At 39.3% G+C, this 22,186-nt stretch overlaps 1 protein-coding gene across 1 annotated transcript in view; it reads left to right on the forward strand.

Annotated features, from left to right (window-relative positions):
* The window catches only part of KCNH5 (potassium voltage-gated channel subfamily H member 5), a 321,016-nt gene that overhangs the window by 82,533 nt on the left and 216,297 nt on the right, over positions 1 to 22,186 (forward strand). The window contains exon 7 of the mRNA XM_024748382.1: positions 4,130 to 4,556. Within this exon, the coding sequence (XP_024604150.1) occupies positions 4,130 to 4,556 (427 nt within the window). The remainder of the gene's footprint in view (positions 1 to 4,129; positions 4,557 to 22,186) is intronic.

The raw sequence follows: 22,186 nt of genomic DNA on the forward strand, positions 1-22,186 counted from the left end.
AGATTAATATTGCAATGATTATTGGGATAAGGACAGGAAGACTGCACAGCAGTTGGCTATTGTGGGAAATGCATGAAGAATCTGAAGGACTAGGTCCATTCCTTGCTAGCTGTGTGACTTTAGACAAGTCGTGTAACCTGTCTGAGCTTCAGTGTCTGCCTATGAACAGTGGAGATAGGAGTCCTGGTATTGTGAGAATGAAATGAGTTGGTCCGTGTTAGAGAATTGCAGACTCTCTAGGCTTCTGGGGCCTCCACAGACCCCTAAGTGGGCCACTGTTGGGCCTGGGTGGCAATAAATGGGAGGCAAGGTATTTAATCTACTTTATTCAGTCTTATAGAGACTGCCTGTATTTAAGCCAATACTGCTGGTACAAATGTGATTTGTTTATATCTAGAGCACATTATGCTGTAGGTATAGTGAGGTTCAGAATGAGGTCAGATAGTGAAGTGCAAGGAGTGTGGACAAGACTGCCTATATTTGATTCTTGGCCCCTCCTCTTACCAGCTGCATGAACTTAGTCAAATTATTTAATGTTTCTAGGCTATGTTTTAATAATGATACCTATCACATAAGATTATTAACTATGCCCCCTCCCTGCCCCACCACACACTCAATTCACCCCACCCACATTTACTTGTGTCGTAAAAAGATTTTCATACATTTATTGAACGTATTGACTGCTTAACCTATTACCATATGCCATACTTTGTAATTGACACTAGGTATATTCTTCAAGGGGTTTAGAGTTTCCTGGGATACCATACATGCAAACAGAGACTTGTAATAACGTGCTATTATGATGACTGTTGTAATAGAGATGGACAAAGAGGACATGATAATACAAAATAAGGACACCTAACTCTCACAGTGGGTATAACAATGAAGATGGTGGGAGAGGTAAGAAGATGTCAGGGAAATGGACATGGAGGAGAGAGTCTCTGCCATAAACTATAAGTAAGACCCCGGCCACCAAGAGAGTGGGAGGGAAGAGTGCTTTAAGTACAGGGGACAAATTGTTAATGTGGCATGAAACAGCATGGGCACTCTGGGAACTACACATAGTTGAGCATGGCAGGAGTCTAGACAGCAGGAGGAGGACTTGCTGGGAGAGATGCTGACCAGACAGGCAGATGCTAGGTCCTGAAGGGCTTTGCATGTCATAGTAGGGAGTGAATACTTGATTCTATAGGTAATGAGCTAATACTAAAGATTTTAGACCAGAGAGGGACATGATTAGATATATATGATGTAAAACGATAGCAGGCTGGTAGCCTCTACAGTGTGATCACATAATTAAAGGGAGTGAGAACAGAGGTAGTATGGCTGATGGAGAGGCTACTCCTGTCACACAGTGAGAAAAGACGTGAAGCCATGACCAAGGCATGGCCTTGAGAATAAGAAAGAAGGGATATTTTTGAGAGATTTCTTCAGGTATATTTTGAGCACTTTGAATGCTGAGATCCTCAAGACTTGATAACCGGTTGGATGTGACAGGAAAGGGGGTGTTCAGCCCCAGGGCTGAGAGACTGGCCTCATAATGATGTTGTTCACGAGAGTAGGGACATATTACCTTTCGAACACCTATGGAATATCTAAATGGAAATGTACAGCAGGTATTTGGCTTCTGTATCAGGAACTCATAGAAGTCAGTTGAAACATGGGCATGCAGTAAATCAACCAGGAGAGGCTGAGGGTAATCGTAATGAGAATCCTAACACATAAAAGAAGCATGGATAAGGTTAGCCCCAGAAAATGATTTTGAAAGACATGTCAGCTGGAGAGTTGGCTAAGATCTAGGAGAAAGTGGTGACATAGAACCCATGACAGGGAGAGTTTACAATACTTACCAAACATTTTGTAACATTTAGATAATATTGGACATGGCTATAGAAAATGGTGCTTTTTGATTAAGTGGAGTCCAGAGTAGGTACCCCTCAGGGTGGATCACCTCCTCTTGGAGAGATCTGCCTACATCAGAGGTCAGGGGAGTATGTCCTCCTGTTATTTGGGCTTAATTCGAGTGGGTCCTGATTCTTTACATTCTAGTTGAGGGTTGTGACTAGTTTTTAGTTTAAATGGGGTTAGAGGTTTCCTCTCTGTTTTTTCTTCTTTTGTTTTTAGCTGTGTTTCGAAAAAAGAATTCCAGTAGAAATAATTTTCTCTGTAGTATTGTGTTGGCCAAAAAGTTCGTTCGGGTTTTTGTACGGTCTTACAGAAAATCCCGAACGAACTTTTTGGCCAACCCAGTATTTAAATAGAAGTAACACAGTTCCTTTAAAAATTAGAGCTAAGTGGAGGACAACATCTACAATAACACTGTTTTTATTTTTTAATTTAACCCTTTGAGTTTTTCATGCATTTTGGCTATGGGTTTCTTTAGAGCAGAAGCAAGGCACATTTGTCTTAATGTCCCCAGGGCACAACTCAGAGCCTGCCATATAGAAATGCTCAATAAAAACTTATTTTTGTCTTTCTTGTTCAGGATTATGTAGCTCCTTTTTTGAGAGCTTGCAAGCTCTCCTGAATCTTCTTACCTTTCAGCATCTCATTTCATTGAATTATGCCAATTCATCTTCTGAATTTTATTAATGCTACTCTTACTGTCTAAAGTTCAATATCCCTGCCTAAGAGCCAGGCCTAAGGTTATGGAGGTTGAGACACAAAACTGTCCGGATGCTCCTGTTCCTTTCTTGCTTCCATAAGGTCTCCTGTTTTTACTTCTCTTTGTTTTCTCTCTCTCTATTTCAAATTTTTATTTTGCAAAATTTCAAATATATACTATCATATAGAGTATAACCAAATGCATTCCTAGCCTTTTTTCACTGTAACTTTACAATGCCATAATTAGAGTCTCATTAATGTTACATCTGTTCTACTATACCAGCCAGTTCCTCCGTGTTGATCAGACTTAAGTTCAGAGTAGGTTACGTTAGCTGCCTCGTCTCCTCCCTGGGATATAGAATTAGCAGTAAGGAAGTCATGGACTCTGTGAGACTTGGAGGTGATGATCAGATGAGAGGGTCCTGGGTCACTGCTTTGTATTTCCCTCATGCACCAGGAATGGCTTTACCCTCTCTACCTGGGTGGCTTATCACATGCTTCCTCAAAAAGTAACTTTGAGAACTTCACTGATTGAATAAAGTCTATGCTATGTTTCCATTTGGATAATGCTATATTTGATTTTTTTTTTTTTTTTTTTTTTTTTTTTGCGGTATGCGGGCCTCTCACTGTTGTGGCCTCTCCCGTTGTGGAGCACAGGCTCCGGACGCGCAGGCACAGCAACCATGACTCACGGGCCCAGCCGCTCCACGGCATGTGGGATCTTCCCGGACTGGGGCACGAACCCATGTCCCCTGCATCGGCAGGCGGACTCTCAACCACTGCGCCACTAGGGAAGCCCTATATTTGACGTTTTAAGCTTCTTAACAAAATATGAATTTTCTTGCTGCCATTCCCTTATTCTTTTCAATGACTATTGCCAGAATATGATAGAGTTTTGTAGGTATGTTCCCATTCTAGGTTCAACTCTTCACTTTTTCACAGCTCTACAAATTTAGTGCTTATCATAACTGTGGCAGGAGGTGGTGGAAATAATGGCATTTGCTCATTCTGATATACACAGAAGTATTTCCTGTTTGTTTGACAGTAAAACTAAGATTCCTTTTTCAGAAGTTTTGCTGTTCATAGCATTTATAAAGAAATAAAATTAAATCTTTTAGAGTACAGGAAAAGTTTTGTAGGAAGAAGAAATAAAAGGTCTAAATTCATCACCCTATTTCTATACTCTGAGTATATTGCATTTGAGCTATTTTCTCCTTTGGTTTTTCTCTGTGCTATTTATACTCCACTTATGAAAATAAACTCCGTCTTCCTTACCTAATGAAAAGTTTTTTTATCTAATAATCTACAAATATCTTTTTTCCTGGTGGGAAGGAATCTGCATTTAAAAAGTTTCTTTATCACTTCAGCTTTTTGTTGTTGTTGACTTAAAGTGGGAGCTGTAGTATGTGTATGTTCTTAGTATATAAATGGTGATTGAGTTCATTAAGGTGAACCACTGCATTGTTTTCCTTAGCCTTTCCTTTTCTGAAAGTGTTGTGTCATTTCTTTTTTTTTTTTAATTCAGGGAATCAGCAGTCTCTTCAGTTCTTTAAAAGTGGTGCGTCTCTTGCGACTGGGCCGTGTTGCCAGGAAATTGGACCATTACCTAGAGTATGGAGCAGCGGTCCTTGTGCTCCTGGTGTGTGTGTTTGGACTAGTTGCTCACTGGCTGGCCTGCATATGGTACAGCATTGGGGACTATGAGGTCATCGATGAAGTCACAAACACCATCCAGATAGACAGTTGGCTCTACCAGCTGGCCTTGAGCATTGGGACTCCGTATCGATACAATACCAGTGCAGGGATATGGGAAGGAGGACCCAGCAAGGATTCACTGTATGTGTCCTCTCTCTACTTTACCATGACAAGCCTTACAACCATAGGATTTGGAAACATAGCTCCTACCACAGATGTGGAAAAGATGTTTTCCGTGGCCATGATGATGGTTGGCTGTAAGTATCTTTTATTTTCTTTTTTTAAAAAAATTATTGTTGTTGATAGTTCTCCAGGCTCCAGTCTCTGACAGGAGTAAATTAAACTACTTTGTCTTCAGAAAAATGTTTAATTCATGTCATTTACATTGGTTTAATTTTTATTCAGCCTTAGAAAATAAAAAGGCAAAATAATATATTTTACTTTTTAGAATGTTTTAGCACATGAAAAGCAGTATGAATGGACTGATACAAAAATTAGAATGGGAACTCTTTGATATAATTCTGTTCATAGCATTGTACCTGGCAGAGCTATTTCCAAAAGGAGACCAATATCTAGAAAGGCAGCATCTGGCATATTCCATAGGTTTTGTGGGCAATGCATAAAATTCTGAAAAAGTAGACAGGATCTGATGTGAGATACCCTGTTTAGAAAATGTTTTATTTAATAATTAGTTTTACGTAGGCTTTTACAATTAAGACTAGGCAAAGAGTTTATAAGTCTAGTCTCCATTACAAAATTCTAGCTGGAATATATTCCAGTCTGAGAGAATGAAAGTATTAGTAAATGTAAGCTTATTCAGCAATGACAAAAGTGTCTAGGATGTAGCATACAGACCTGAGTACTAAATGTCTTGATGATGATCTTGGGAGTAGAATTCTCTCTACAGGAGTGAAGGACCAAGTATTCTAAACTCAGACTAAGACTGGATGATACAGAAGATCAGAATTAAGGAAATACATACAAAAGAAAATGTTGAAAAAGGAGATTTTTGAGGGGGACTTCATCACCATACACACCCTCACGTTGACTTTGATGATTTATCCAAGCCTAGTTCTGAGACCTAGAGTAACCTTAGGACTGGAGTTTTTTTTTTTTTTTTTTTTGCAGTACTTGGGCCTCTCACTGTTGTGGCCTCTCCCGTTGCGGAGCACAGGCTCCGGATGCACAGGCTCAGCGGCCATGGCTCATGGGTCCAGCCGCTCCACGGCACGTGGGACCCTCCTGGACCGGGGCACGAACCTGTGTCCCCCGCATCCACAGGCAGACTCCCAACCACTGTGCCACCAGGGAACCCCCACATGGGATCTTTTGTTGCAGCACATGGACTTTTCTAGTTGTGGTGTGCAGGCTTCTCTAGTTGTGGCTCATGGGCTCCAGAGCGTGTGGGCTCAGTAGTTGCAGTGCGCGGGCTTAGTTGCCCCGTGGCATGTGGGATCTTAGTTGTCCAGCGGCATGTGGCGTCTTAGTTTCCCGACCAGGGATCAGACCTGTGTCCCCTGCATTGAAGCCGGATTCTTAACCACTGGATCACCAGGGAAGTCTCAGGACTGGAGTTATGATTAGTGTTACTAGTACCTTTGAAGCCTCTGGGTCATGGTAATTGGTTTTTGGTCTAAGCCATCCTTTTTGAGATTCCACATTATAGAATTTTATATTATGACACTAATGGGAAAAATGTTAAGAGTCCAGGAATGTCGACTGACTCGTGAAAGGTCAGTATCTTGGGTCTAAACAAGGTACTTTTCGAAGTTCGTAATGTCTGCAAGCTATTGGTCACCAATGTTAACAGTTGTTTAGCCTTCTGTACTCCTTTGTACAGGTACAGAAACAAGAACACACAGGTTGTCTTCGCTGCTTAAAAGTAACAGAGGGATGGTGAGAATTCCAAGTGCTGTTTCCTCCAGAGGCTTTTAGGAGGAAAATGTTCTTACAAAGAGATCTTGATGATCTCTTAATTAAACTACTGCCTACACACTGAAAGTGATAAGATGTATTGGCAAAAATGGTGCTTTATAAATTCAGAAGACAACATTTTGTCAGATATAGTATTTATTACTGTACTACTTTTTTTTTTTTTTTTTTTTTTTTTTTTTTTTTGCGGTACGCGGGCCTCTCACTGTTGTGGCCTCTCCCGTTGCGGAGCACAGGCTCCGGACGCGCAGGCTCAGCGGCCATGGCTCACGGGTCCAGCCGCTCCGCGGCATGTGGGATCTTCCCGGACCGGGGCACGAACCCGCGTCCCCTGCATCGGCAGGCGGACTCTCAACCACTGCGCCACCATGGAAGCCCTGTACTACTTTTAATATTTATATAATGCATTTTGCCTTAGACTTGAGCATAGTTAGATTAAAAATTTATTTTGAATTATAGATTCACTGGAAGTTGCAAAGACAGTATAGTGAGGGCCTTTGTGCCCTTCCCTTAGTTTCCTCCAATAGTTATATCTTATATGACTCTAGTACAAGATCAACATTGGCATTGGTACCATGTGTGTACATAGTTCTGTGTTGTTTTATCACACGTGTAGATTCTGTAACCACCATTGAAATCAAGATACAGAATTGATCCATTACCACAGAGATCTCCCTCATGTCACACTCATGGGCTTCCCCCAAGCCTCCCTAACCCTGGCAACTACTGATCTGTTCTTTATCTATATAATTTTGTAATTTTGAAAATGCTATATAAATGGAATCATGCAAAATGTGATTTTTTGAAATTGGCCTTTTCCACTCAGCATAAGTCCCTTGAGATCCATCTGAGTTGTTGAGTGTATTAATAGTTTGTTCCTTCTTATTCCTGAGTAGTATTCCATGGTTTGGATATACTGCTGTTTAATCATTCATCTATTGAAGGATATTTTGATTCTTTCTAATTTTTGGCTATTACTATAAAACTTCCATGCACGTTTGTGTAGTTTTTTGTTTGGACATAAGTTTTTAGTTCTCTGGGATAAATACCCAGAAAAGAGATTTCTGGGACATATAGTGTCTATTTATTTTTTTAAAGAAATTGTCAAACTATTTTGCAGAGTAGACATACTAGTGTAGTTTGATTTTCAACAAGAGAATAACAGAAAAATAAAATCTATGTAGAGTTGAAGGACACCATTATTTACTTTGTTTCTCAGGCCCCAAAACTTGGGAATCATCCTAGTTTCCTGTTTTTCTCATGTATTACATCTATTCATAACAAGTTTATTGGCTTTACCTTCAAAATACTCCATTCAAACCACTTCTTCAGAAATTCTACTCAATGCCACCCTCCTATAAAAAACCACCACAATGCCAATCACTCTTACTCTCTTCCCTTTAATCTTTTTCTTCACTGTATCTACCAAGACCTGAAACCATGTTTACTCTGTTTTTCTTTTCTTCAGAATGTAAGCTCCATGACACTAGGGCCTTTGTCTACCTTTTTTGCCTCTATATTCTCAACTTCTAAATAATTCTTAATGCCATGCTCAATCTAAATTTGTTGTATGAATGAATGAAGTTGAATATGTCCCTGATGATTATAATAAGAATCTCTTGTCATTGAATCCACCCCAGTTAGGTCTCTGATGAATATACATGCCAGAAAAATGCACACTTTTTGAATTTTAGCCATGATTCCTTTGTGAAAGCCCTGGTGAGCTCACCTGTATTGTCTGCCTGTGGTAGTGTAGCAGCTCCTTCAGCTGGATTGCCCCAATCTTGTCTTTCATGAGGCCTGATAATAAGTTCTGAGAGGCTAGTCATTAGAAGCACCAACAACCCTTTCTCCCACCAATTTTTTTTTTTTTTTTTTTTTACCATCTACGTTCTGAATTTACTTACATTGGAAATTTTCACATAGATTCAGTTGAGTTTTCAAAACTTCATTTAGTTCAGAGTCGGTCCCATTCTTCTCTACTTCATGTATGGCTAATTATATTGCTATATCAAAATTTCTTTCTCCTCTCTTCGTCAGTTCCTGTCTTAATTTCAAGATGAAGTTCTGGTCATAAAGTGGATTCTTTTCTTCCTGAGTTTTGCTATCTCCTTTCAACACCTGAATAAACCAATATCTGACATCTTTTACCTGTCAACTTTGGCTTTCTTTGTATGCCTCTGAACAAATCCCGCTTCTATAGCCAGAGTGTTCCAAGGAGATGCCTTTTAATTTCCTTCTTATTTCTTGGGTCCTTAGTAATTTCATGGAATATTTCCTTTGCAACAACCCAAGAAGCTGATAGAAAACTGTTAAGACCCATGAAGTGTTGCAGTAACTTCCCACAATTCCAAAACTAATTAGACACACATGCACAAAATATCAACCAAATGTGGCCATTTCAGCTGTTTGTGATCCTAGTATGATTTTTTTCCTGAAATAGTGTTGCCAAAATCTTGGCTCCCTGTACACTGATGCCAAAATGAGATACAGAGACAGAGTTTTGGAGGAGAAAGAAAGGGTGGCTTTATTCTTTGCCAGACAAAGAGAGGAACACATCAGGGTAGCACCTCAAGAACTGTGCCCTGCTCCTTGGGGAATAGGGAGGGGTCTTATAGTCAGGGCTCATGGTCAGGGGTATGTGATAAGGATCAAGGTGGTAACAGTCCTGCATTCTTCTTTCTTCTGAAGTTTCAAAACGGTGGGGTTGCTGACAAGATGAGGGTGTGTGCAGGGTCTCAGGTGGTCACTCTCCTAATCTTGATGAGCTTCTCTGGTCCCTTTAATCTTGCTTCAGGTGGTTTCCTGGCTGCAACTGTTCACATCTGCCCTTTGGAACTCAGGGAAGGTCATGGAGGCTGGAGTCTTGCCTATAAGAAACGGGGGACAAAAAGGCCTCTGTGCCTGGGAGCCCCATAGAGCCCTGCTGTGTGTGTGTGAGTGTGTGTGTGTGTGTGTGTGTGTGTGTGTGTGTGTGATGGAGAAGGGGAGTAAGGGAAGAGGGAGATAGAAAACTGGTTTATGCTTTCAGCTGTGCTAGGATCTAGTCAATCTGTGCTGACTATTTGAGAAGCACCACTTGTAACCTTATAACTCAATAACTGAGAAAGATGTTTTGTCAAACAGTTGTTGGAGATACCAAGAGCCTATTTTCTGTTGAGAAAGTAATCACGGCTTGTAAATGATAGCTTCATTTTTCTGGAGAATGTCATCTGAAATTTTTGTGCCTTCCAGCAAAAATTTAAAAATTTCAGAGGCAGCAATTCCAGTTCCTAGAGATTTTCTGAGCTCTCCTCTTTCTTTAATGGCCTTTCCTCTGAGACTCCTCGGTTCTTTCTGTTACTGAGTCCAAGCTCGCTCTGTTCACCGCGAGACAGGCCAATAAATCGGTAAACGAGGTGTTGAGGCAAGGAAAGACGGCAGACCGAGAAGATGGCGGACTAGTGTACCCAAAAAAACATCTTATGGGGTCTGGATGCCAGTTTCTTTTATAGAACAGAGAGGGGAAGAGTTGAGGAAAAAAAGTAAAAAGGCCATTTGTCTTGCAAAATCTTCTTGCTTGGCCTGCATCAGGGAGGGGATGTGTTAATTCTTTTCTGCAGCCATTCACAGGTGGGCAGGGTCAGAATGTCTCTCTGTGAGCTGAACAAAGGCCTTTTAGTTTGTCTGGCAGAGGGTCAGGGTTCCCTGTGGCAGGCCATTATGTATACTTACAGCTGTAGGTAGTGATATGATAAGAAAAGCCATGAAAAGCAAAGGTAAAAGTTGAAGAAACAGAACCAACGTGGAGTCAGAATTCGCTCTTCCCTGTTAGATTTCCCCCTGATGCTAAATTGCATGTAAGCTCTGTCCTGGACCACAGTCTCAAAGGTCTCCTTGTTGATATCAGACAAATCTTCAAACAAAGTTTATGACCACGGCCTCCCTTCAATCCCAGTCACCTTATGTTTCCCCTTGATCCCTTCTACGTCAGCAGGATCCCAGAGTATTTCTCTTACTTGCTGTCTAGGGATTTCTTAGGCTTATATCCTTTGTTCCTACATTCCCTGAAGGTAGAGAACCCTCCTGCTCAGATTCCAGATCTGGAAGGGTTGTTTCTTACATACGCCTACCACCATGTGTTTTTTTACCTCAAATTTGTCTTCTCTTAGTTTTGGCATGCTCTATGCCTTGAGTGCACTCCTTGGTTCTGGTAGCAGCCATTACTACCCCAGGACAGGCAGTTCTGAGTGAACCTGACTAACTCTGCTGATATTCACGAAATTCACTACTAAAGGGCTTTTGTGAAAAAGAGCATTTTCGAAGTTTAGTTCTGCAGCAGTTGTGGAGAATAGCCTACCTTATTTTTTAGATCAAGATGTGGGTAATCTCTGCTAATTTGCTCAGTAAATACTTAGTGATGCCTTCCTGAAATATTTTCAAATCCATTTCATTTATATAATATTATTGAGCCCCTAGTAACTTTCTTTTTTTTCCCAAAGATTAGCAGACTGACTGATTTTGCTTCTATTTAGAAAGCACCTTCATACACTGATGATTTGTTTTGATGGTTATAAAACAAAGGAATATGAATTGGAATATTCTGATATGATTATCCTTTTTGTCTTAATGTATTTTTATGAATCCTCTTTTAAAGAGGATTTATCAAGAAAGCAATTGCTTAGCTCCTTCTTCATTACTAAATAATCACATAAAATATTTTAGTTTAATCCAACAATTATAAAAAACTTTACATTTGCATATTTCACTACAATTTTATAAAAAAGAAACAAAATAAAAATGTGAATAACTTTTTGCCATAAATCATGTCCAACCATAAATGAGTTTGCTTTTGTTTGCTTTGTTTTGTTTTAATATACTATAAAATATTAAATACATTAGTAAACATGTAGACAGTACATTTCAAAGGACTATAAGTATTTGGGTATTTATTTTATTTAAAAACATTTTTCACTCTTTCCATTGTTGTCTGCTTAGTTGCTAAATTGAGGCAGCCTACCTCACATGGTATATGACACTCAGAATTTGTCCTGGTAGGATGCCATCCAAACAAAGTCCTTAAAAGTAAAGCAAAGCAAAATGAAAAACTACAAATAGGAAAATTGCTGCGGTTTAATTGGTAGAGAGGAAACCCAGTTATAATAGTGCTAACGTGCAATTTTTAAATAGGATGTAATCCATGATCGTTCAGACAGTCTGAGGACTTCCTGTAATTCACTGGCAAATGGTTTAGCACATTTAGAAGAATAGCAGGGGAGTGGGATGTGTATGACAGGAAATTTGAATCTCCATGTGGGTGGTTAAGAGCCACCAGGGAGCACTTAGTTACACACCGGTCACTCAGCATCACGCATCCGAGACTGATGCCACACATCATATTCTCCAGTTCATGGGCTCGGTTAGCACTCTCTGTGGGGTTCAGATAAAAGCCAAACTGAGATTATGGGCCTTGCCCTCACCCCCTCCATAGGAAATGGAAATAAATACAAGATGGTGAGACTCAGAGATTGGGAGAATACAGAATAAGGTGGAGCAAAGGGCTGTGTGACCTTGGATGGTTTTTGGATCTCTTTGGGTTTTAATTTTTTTCAAGTGTGAAATGCAGATTTGAGATAAATGGCTTTTAAGGTTCCCTTCAGTACTAACATTCTGTATATCTAAGATTCGGTTAGCGCAGTTATGCCACTGTCCTTAGAATTGGACTGGTTATTGGAGATGAGGTTATTATGGAAAAGGAAGGGGTGTCACTTAAAAGTTTTAGGGCTTTTCATATACAGTGCATGTCTTGTTTTATGGAGAATAAGATGTGTCTTATATGGAATATATTTAATAAAGAGTTTAGAGGGAAGAACTTCAGGGAATATTATGGAGAAAAAAATTATACTTTTGGAAAGAGCAGTGTTTTTCCATATAGAAGCTAGGAAGACTGAAAGGCATTTGCCTCAGGGCATAGGAATAGACCCCAGGGAGAGTGCCCAGTGGGGACTCTGAAGGATATTTGGCCTGGATGGATATCTAGGCAGGTTAAAAATGAGTTGTTACACTTTTCCAAAATTAAAAAAAAGTTTCTTTACAAATCATAACATGAAACTTTAGGTGACACAGATATAATATTAAGTTATATGTTAAAATTTTTCTTGCCCTCACTATTGTGGTGTAGGTAGGAAATGGAGTGTGAACATACTGATTTTTAATTCTGGTTTTAGTTTTAACCAGATGGAGAGAGCTTTAAGCTTAATGTTTATTTTAGAAACTGGGTCAATTCTTTGTATCTGCTTTACCCCTGCTTGTAAAAAAGACTTCTTCTCTTTCTCTTCTCTTTTCTTTAATGAGCTGAGTATCCCATGAAGAAAAATATTTCGTGGAGCCCAAAGTTCAGGGTTATAGGCACCTTTTTTTATGGTTTAGTAGTTTCAGATGTACAGTCCAGTAGTTTGAAAAAGACTGTGAAGTGGACTTTACTCCCTGTTTCTTATTCAAAACAGAACTTGTATCTTTCGCAGGAATGTTCTTTTATACTCATATTTCTTTTTATGCCTAGTCACATTTTCACAAAACCTCTCAGATTCTACAAAGTTTGAGATTTCCCAGAAAACAACAGGAAATTTTCTCATTCGCCTATTAAGTAGCCCACCTCTGTGCAAGGATTTGGTCTCTGGAACTACCTTGTGTCCCTGTATTACTCAAAATTATTGAATTCATTCAGCATTATGCCAGGTGTTCTGGTAGTTATTGGTATTAGGGAGACAGCCTGGATACTTCCTAGCCCTCAATAAGTTAGCGGTATGGTGAGTGTCAGACAAAAAAATATCACTGAATCCTCTCTCTCTCTCCTTCTCTCATTCTTTACAACCCCATTCCATTCCCATCTCAGTCCCCATCACCATTCCAGACCCTATCTCTCCATCTCCATCTCCATCTCCCTCTCCATCTCTATCTTCATCTCATCTCTTTTTGTACTTTGAACTAAGAGCTAAGACTTTGAACAGGTGAATAAGGAACTTGGGCTGAAGAGTAAGGCTGGTAAGAGCAGAGTCTCTGCTTGTCCTGTTTATTGTATTTTTAGTACAAAGTATTGTGCCTAGTTGGTAGCTGTGCTAATTAAACATATGTTGACTAAACAAATGAATAAACAAGTTCACCTGCCTCAGCCTGAGGAATCCAGGAAGGTTTCTAGGAGAAAGTGACTCTTGAGCTCAGAATACAAAAACAAGTCTGTGAATGAGGCAGGATTTAGGTACTTTCCAGGTAAAGAGAACCCATGTGAAAAAACATAGGAATGAACTGGGTTGGCCTTTTCTGCTGCACTCCGTGTATTTCACTTTGGCTTGAAGAGAAAGTAGATGTGGATGGGGAGGAAGAAAGGAACCAAGGTGCCAAAAGGCTTTGTATAGCTTGAGAAGGAGTTTGTCTTTTATCCTAAAGGTTATGAACTAAAGAAGAAGGATTTTATTCTTCAGTGCAGAAGATAGATTGGGGGAGATACAGGCTGTGGGCAGAGAAGCAAACTGGGGGCTGTGGCAGTAATCTAGGAAGACATGAATGAGGTGGCAGGGATAGGGAGGATGATGGTATGGCTTAGAATCGATAAAATCTTTTTTTTTTTTTTTTTTTTTTTTAAGGGCCAGATTGTAACTGTCTTAGGTTTCAAGGGCCATAATGTCTCTGCTGCAACTACTCATTGTGCTGCTGTGGTGCTAAAGCAGCCATAGACAGTACACAAACCAATGAGCAGAGCTGTGTTCCAGTAAAGCTTTAAGCAGGTGGTATTTGGCACATGACCCATCGTTTCCCATGGTCTAGCACAGACAGTATCGGCTGTGAAAAGCCCATGGACTTTGGAGTCAGACAAATCTAGGTTTGATCTCTTTTTTTTATCACTTATTAAGAATTTACATCAATTATCTAAACCCTCATCTGTAAAAGAAAGATAATAGTCCCTACATTACAGAGTTATTTGAAATACTCAGTAAGAGATTGTATGTAAAGTTGCTGAAACATTGTTTTAAGTTGTTATGGTGATCAAATGAATGAGTGAGATATGGTAGAAGGAAGAGTTCAAAAGGACTTACAGATTTCTGGCTAATTCAGCTGAGTGAAAGACAAAGCTCTTTTCTAAGATGAGAAAGAAGGGGCAGGTATTACTGGGGCAAGAGTGCAGTTCTTTTTTGGACATGTTGAGTGTGAGGGGTCTTCAAGTCATTTGTTAGAGATGTCCATGAGGTTAGAAGTGATAGAAGTAAGAAGTGTGGCTTTTGCGTTCCAGAGACATGAGGCCCTGAGAAATCTCTTTAGGAATCACAGTGTAGAAAAAGGAATTGATGTCAAGAGCATGCAAGATAGAGTCAGAATGAAGCTGACCAAGGGTGGACCCTGGAGAAAGGAGAGCCAGAGAGGTTAGGAAGAGAACCCAGAGGGGTAAAAAGGAAGCATGGATCCAGAAGAAGGGTTTGTTGCTAACAAAGAATGAGAGAGAACTTGAAGAAGTAAGGGGGAACAGCAAGACAATGGATATTGAATCAGGGGCGATCTGGCTGGAATTAAGAGGCCATGTGACCTTCCATGAGTAGTTTCATTGGATAGTTGAAGGGAGAGAGCCACAGGGGCATTTGTCTTTATGAGCTCTAAGTCTTTTTTTTTCTCTGTGAAGGAAAATAATTTTAATCAGTAGCCGTTAACCTAGTGCAGGTAGACTATGCTTGTACAGTATTTTTCACTACCAGTGTTGCTTTTATCTGAATCAACTTTCAAGTTCAATAAAATATATTTAAATTAGATTACTAGGTATATTATATATGCGTGGAGTTTCCTTTCATGTTACAAAATAGAAAACAAAAAACTGACTTTGAGAGAAGTTTTTATGAAATCCCACTTTCTAAGAACAGGCATTTTAGTCAGGGGAGAATTTTATTTACTGATGACTACAAGATGATTTGGGACCTTAGAATAAATTTAGTTTTGATTTCTGTGAATGTTTATTGCCTGGGACAGGTTGTTACCTTGTAGGAGAAGTGGTGCTCTGCCGTAGAGAGCACTGGGGACTTGCATGATCCTTACATAAGTAGTATCAAGGATCAGTGGACATATGATTTAAATTTTGCTGGAGATAAAATAGTTAGATTTTTTCCCCACAGGTTGAAGTACTAACAAGTCCATAGATGAATATATTTTGAACATGTTAAGATAAATATCATTCCCAAAGACCTTTATGCATGGATTTAAGAACTGCTTTAGAATGCTCCAAGAGGGGATTTTCTTTGGGGCAGTTTCTAAGCCAACTAGTTCCCAAGTGACTGCTTCTAACCTACTTATTTAAGTTTTACAAAAATTGTGGTGACTGAGGTAGGCCTCCCTTGGAGTCCAGGTGCCAGCACACGGTCTTGGGTTTGGGCTGCATGTGTAGGAAAGAAGATTTCTATGGGATGAGAACTATATCCAGGTTGACTCTCTGGAAATATTGGAGGCTTTTAAAAATTCTCTCTGGAGATAGCTCTGGAACTACCCTTTTAGATCCTCTCTTGTTTAAAGTCAAATTTATGTTTAACAACCCCCCAAAGGCTTAATATGTGAAAGTCTAATTTGGGAGACTTACAGATTTAAAATGAATCTGTAAGGGAAGGAAACTTAAATTCATGCCTCTGGTTAGACTTTAGCAAAGCAGACAGGTCTAGTGTTGACTCTTTTAATGAGCCTTATGGGGTGGAAGCCAAGACATTGGGAACTTTTCTTATACTGAGCTGCGTATGTGTTTGCCTGTCAGATTCCTTAGAAAAGGCCTCAAAGGACCTTCATAGTAGGTGTGTTCCCCCAACTCCTTCCCTTAGGAGGGCCAGTCTTGAGAATAACATCACTTCCCTTCACCTCTCCCCACCATTACTCACACTGACTCTCTAGATTCCATCATCCCTAAACAATTCCCAATCTGGATCTACCTGCCTCTTTTGCTCCTGTTCCAGGATTGCTGAGCACAAGCTGGAATAAACCACACAGCCCTGTGAATAGGTGCCACTAAAATGCGTGGTTCACAACCTTAGGGATCTTTACTTATTTTAGGTCATCTCCTGCTCACGTTTGCTGAGCAGCTATTCTTATGCAACTTGCAATGTTTTCTTTCCACTTCTCTAAACCTGTGACGACCCTTCTCCATCTCAGCAGATGGCCCTCCTTTTATTTCTCTGCAAAAGAAAGGACAACTGTAGCAAACATGCACTCCTTTCGTTCCTGACCCCCTTCTGACAAAGGCAGGGTAGAGGAGGCGTGGGGGTGAGAGGGAGGGGGTGGGCAACATGCACAAAACCTCGCAGGCCAAGGTAGTGGCTTTTCTTCTGACTCAGATGGGGGGACTTTTGAAGGTTTGGGGCCAAAGAGTGGTATGATTTGTCTTATGTTTTATAAAGATCAATCTGGCTGCTGTGTGGAAAATGAGCTATAAGGGGACAAGGATGCAAGAGGGCAGACAGGTTAATAATAGTCAAGGTGAGAGATGATGGTGGTAGTAGTTAGAATTGATTAGATTCTGGACAAATGGTTAGGACCAATAAAATGTGAGGATATGAGAGAAAGTGAAGGTCAGCATTTACTTTTAGGCTTTTGGTACAAACAACTGTGAAGCTAAGTTGTGCATGGTCATTTGTCATGTCTAATGGGCAGTTACATATATGAACCCAGAGTTCTGTGAAGTGGTCTTGGGTGTGGACATAGATATGCTTTGTCTCTTGATATTTTATCTCCTCCAATTTTTTGCCCTTCTTTTCTCTGTGTTGTCCATCTCTCTATCATTCTACTGGCTCTTTCTCATCAGCCCATAAACATGGTCATGTCTCTTCAATCCTAAAAAAAATACACGTATGTGAATAAAACACTTGACTTTGCACTCTCTTTAACTATTGACTGTCTACCAATTCTCCCCATTTTAAGTAGGCTTCCTAAAGCATGTGTCTTTACTTTCTTATCTCCATTTTCTACCTATTGAAAGTGGACTTCTTCTCCTGTACCACCTCTCAAAGTACATTTGCCAAATTTCACAAACACCTTTTCATGCATAGAGAGACATCTCCCTTGGCTTTGTCGACCTAAAAAACAAGAATCCAGTTCAAGAGGCAAAGTGTTTATTTGGGATAAAAGAATTACATTTGAGGGTATACAGATATAGGTAGAAACCCAAATAGTGCTCTGATTATATGAGAGGGGCTCAGGGTTTTCTCTCATGAGAAAGAAAGGAAGAGGAGGTAAGTTGTTGTTTTCTAGAAGTGTTCATTGGTACAAGATGATGTAAAACTAGATTTGTACTTCATTGATTGGTCAGGTGACGTAGTCACTAGGTAAATGTTCATTTATCAATCCTTTCAATAGACAGGATATTCTGGTTTCTTTTGCTTACTTCTTGGAATGGTGGCAGATTGGTCCGGTTCAGAGGTACAGAAAGTGGGACGTACAAGGTTATTCCTCTGGAATGGTTGTTCTGGCTGTATTTTAAATGGCTCTACTAGTGTCATCTTTCACAGCTTCTTTGATGTTTATCTCTCCCTGGTTCCCCTCCCACTGCTCTGGCTATTTCTTCTCTGTTGCTTTGTTGGATCATTATACTCTGTCTCTTAAATATTGAACACTGTGATACTGGCAACAAATTATTGAAAGATCAAGGGCAGCTCTCCTGATAGGCTGAGCAGTGTCTCCCTACCAGGAGTGATTTAAGGGAGCCAGCCATCTTTCAGATATATCCCTGATCACTTTGCCTGATGATCCCTGCTTTGCGGGTCCTTCCCTTCAGAAGGCCCCCGTGAAACTGTCATTTTGTTCTCTGAACGGTGCAAGTCTCTAGCCCCCATCAGCATGTCAGCACAGACATGTGCTGTGCTGACAAACTAGCTCACTGTCACAATGAAGAGAAAAGAGATGCTGAGATTTCAAAGGAGGGTGGAGAAAGCATTCGGAGCATGGGGTGCTGCTTGGCAGGCAGGGGCGGAAAGGAGCTAAGGTGATGATGCCAAGAGGGAAGAGACTCTTCCAGAAGGATATTTTTTTCTTCCTACCTCTATGGTGGGAAAATAATCAGGGATTGATGATTCATGCCCCCTTTCTCTGGTTTCCTGCCATGAGAACCTTCTTCCAAAGCCTGTCTAAAGTATCCCTGCCCTTTATTTATATCCCATTATCCCTTGATTATGGTCTGTAATTATATTTTTTGATTCTTTATATATTTACTGCTTGTCTCTCCAGCTAGAATGGGAGCCAGGAAGACAGGGAGCTTGTCTGTTTGATTCAACTCTGTATCTCTGTTGTAACAGGAACATAGTAGGTGCTCAACAAATTCTTTAGAAATGAATGAATGGATTTTGGTACTCCATATGTGAAAAGTTGTAAATTAAGAGCAAAGCAAAACCATACTGGTTCTCCAGAACTGAGATTTTAGTGTTGGGTTTAAATAGATATACAATAAAACTTAGATATATGAGTATGTGATTGACTTCAGTTTTCTGTAACAGAGCTCACTTAGTTTGTGACCCACACCCCCCTACTCTTTTCTACCTTTCAAAGTGCCCTTTGATGCTGCATCTGTCCTGTGGTTGTACCTGTCACTCTGTGTCTGTCATGTCCCAGAATTCTGGATGGGAAGTAAGATACACTTCCCTGTTGTTTTCAGATCTCCCCTCAACCTATTTTAGGTTTCTTTTTTTCACCTATATTTCTTTCCATTTTGCCCACCTAGGTTTCGCTGCCCCTTCCTCTGACCCCATGTTTTCTGGGAAAAGAGCTAAGATTTAACAGTAAAAACAAAGCACAATAAGAGTAACAACAAAAAAGCCATTTGCTATCTCAGGGGCCTGGCACTTGCAAAGGAAATCTATGCTTTCAAGATTATTGTTTTGGCTATGGGATTGAAAGATGTCTAATTTGAAATTCAAAGCTATGCTGCTTTCTTTGTTCTCAGCTGTATTTACACTTCCCTTGAAAAGTGACTGCCACTGTTTCAGTGGGAGGATGGCAGAGGGGCCATTAGGAAGAGCAAGGGATTAGAGGGACGAAAATACTGTGTGTGCTTGTATGTATGTTTGTGTGTGCGCGCACACACATACACACACAATCTCACGTGTTCCTCATCCTCAATCATAAGTGAGTTTCTGGCGTAAGTGAATGAATTTGCCACACTCCCAATCTCTTTCTTTTCTTTGCTTATAGAGGGAAACCACCTGGGAATTTAAGTGGTTTGGAAACAACCATTTGTACCATAGACAGAATTTGATGATAAAGTTTGAATATTCTGTTCTATAGAGGCAACATAAGGTTAGGACTCTTTCAACTTAGGTCAGAAGCAGAGATGATCATTTTTTGGTTTTTGTTTGCTAAAGAAAGAAAATCATATAAGTGTATTTTAGAGAAATATGCATCTTAAAACAAGTTAAGATAATGGAAAGTGTTTCCATTCACCCAAAGAGAGATTTTACTGGATTTTAATGTTTGGTGAGAGGCTTCCTATAGCTGTGTGACTCTGTTAGTTTAGTCATTAGAGAGAAATTCCCAGAGGAAAAAAAGGTGATTGTAATGGAAGTTGGTTAATATGACAGCACCAGACAAGACAGCTGAGATAAACAAGAAAGAACCCAAGTCACACAGAGGAAGGGACGGAAATCCCAAATATTTTCTGAACCTTTGGTGTTCCTGGCTTCTTTTTAATTTAATTTGCAAGGTAATTCAGATTATCTGCCTGTTTTCTTTTTTTCTTAATTTAATTTTTACATCAAAGTAGTACATACACATAAAGAGTCAAATAGTACTTTAAGGTTTATTTTGAAAAATAGAGGTTTACTTTTCTCCACGCCTTTTCCCATTTCCCAGAGACTACTTTAAAATATTTTTACTTTTGGGGTAATATTTATCTTTTTTTCCTCTAAATACCGTGATTATTGGAGAAGATTTTCAGTTTCAGTCATTAGCTATTGACTTACATCTTTGGAAAATGCCCCCGTCCCTTAACCACCACTTCGTACACATATATACATTTCCAATTTTCTATCTTCTCAGTATATTTAGATCATGCTTTTGATTGAATCAATAGTCTGTGTTCATTTTTATGACTTGCAAACACTGTTTCTGTCTGAGTTGTGTGGTATTCGATCATTATCTTCCCATGCCACATTTGGTTTTCCCCAGGGTAATTATGGTCATCCAATTATTTTCTTAGTTTTCCATGTGCTTCTCTTTATTTCATTTCCTAAGTCTCCTGTATTGTGTAGCTCTTTCTCAATATGCTCATATTAGGTAGGGATCAACATCTTGTCTTTGGAGGCACCTTTCTTGGAGCCTTCTGACTATTCTGACCTAATCTCTGGAGTCTGATCCACAGCTCTCAGCCTGATACCTCCCTTCATCCATGATCTTCAGGATTCCCTTTGCCTTTCTCTTTTATGGACTCCTTGTTTTCTCTGTCTGTTTTCAAGAAACAACTCTCACAATATTAGCCTTCAGAGAAAGGATAGATAAAAGATATTTGGGCGGGGGGAGGATTATACATGTTTTAAAATGGCTTTCATTTATCCTTACACTTAATTGAGAGTTCTTCTAGGTAGAGATTTAAAGGTTAGAAATGATTTTGTGTCCTAATTTTGGGTCTTTCTTCCTTTGAATTTTGAATGGAACTATTCAGAAGACTGATTCCAGTCAAGTCTTTTTATTTTTTAGATTGAAGTATAATGGCCTATAACATTTTTATTAGTTTCAGGTATATAGCATAATGATTTGGTATTTGTATATATTGTGAAATGATCATCACAATTAGTCTAGTTAGCATCCATTACCTTACATAGTTACAAAAAATTTTATTTCTTGTGATGAGAACTTTTAACATCTTCTCTGTTAGCAACTTTCAAATATGCAATATGATATTATAGTCATCACACTGTACATTACATCACCATGACTTATTTTATAACTAGAAGTTTGTACCTTTTGACTCCCTTCACCCAGTTCTCCCACCCCTACCCTCTGTCTCTGACAACTGCCACCAACCAATCTATTATCTGTATCTGTGAGCTTGGTTTTTTCAGGGTTTTTTTTTTTTTTTTTTTTTTTTTGGCAGGATTTCATTTTTTCATGGTTGAATAATATTCTATTACATATATCTATATACCACATTTTCTTTCTCCATTTGTCCATTGATGGGCACTAAGGTTTGTTTCTATATCTTGGCTGTTGTAAATAATGCTACAATGAACATGGGGATGCATATATCTTTTCCAGTTAGTGTTTTTATTTTCTCCAGATAAACACCCAGAAGTGGAATGGCTAGATCATCTGGTACTTCTATTTTTAATTTTTTGAGGAATATTTGTACTGTTTTCCATAGTGGCTGCACCAATTTCATTCCCAGCAACAGTACACAATGATTCTCTTTTCTCCACATCCTCACCAACACTTATTTCTTGACTTCTTTGTAATTGCCATTTTAACTGGTGTGAGGTGATATCTCATTGTGTTTTTAATTTGCATTTTCCTGATGATTAGTGACGTTGAGCATCTTTTCATGTACCTGTTGGCCATTTGTATGTCTTCTTTGGAAAAATGTCTATTCAGATCTTCTGCTCCATATTTAAATTGAATTTTTTTTTTGCAGTTGAGTTGTATGAGTTCTTTATACATTTTGAATATTAACCCCTTAAAAGATATCTGAGTTGCAAATATTTTCTCCCATTCAATAGGTTGCATTTTCATTTTGTTGATGGTTTCCTTTGCTGGTCAGTAATTTTTTATTTTGTTGTAGTCCCACTTGCTTATTTTTGCTTTTATTGCTTTTGCTTTTGGTGTCAGATCGATTCAAATCTTGATGCTTGTAAATAATATATTTTTCTCTCTTCTTACTTTCTGGAAACCTTTAAAATCTTTTGGTACCCAGTATTAGGAAATACTATGGTGATGTCTTTTTCTTTGGTTCTGTTTTCATCCACTTTTCTAGATTCTC

Source organism: Neophocaena asiaeorientalis, unplaced genomic scaffold, assembly GCF_003031525.2.
Source record: "Neophocaena asiaeorientalis asiaeorientalis breed wild unplaced genomic scaffold, Neophocaena_asiaeorientalis_V1.1 scaffold698, whole genome shotgun sequence".
Taxonomy (NCBI): Eukaryota; Metazoa; Chordata; class Mammalia; order Artiodactyla; family Phocoenidae; genus Neophocaena; species Neophocaena asiaeorientalis.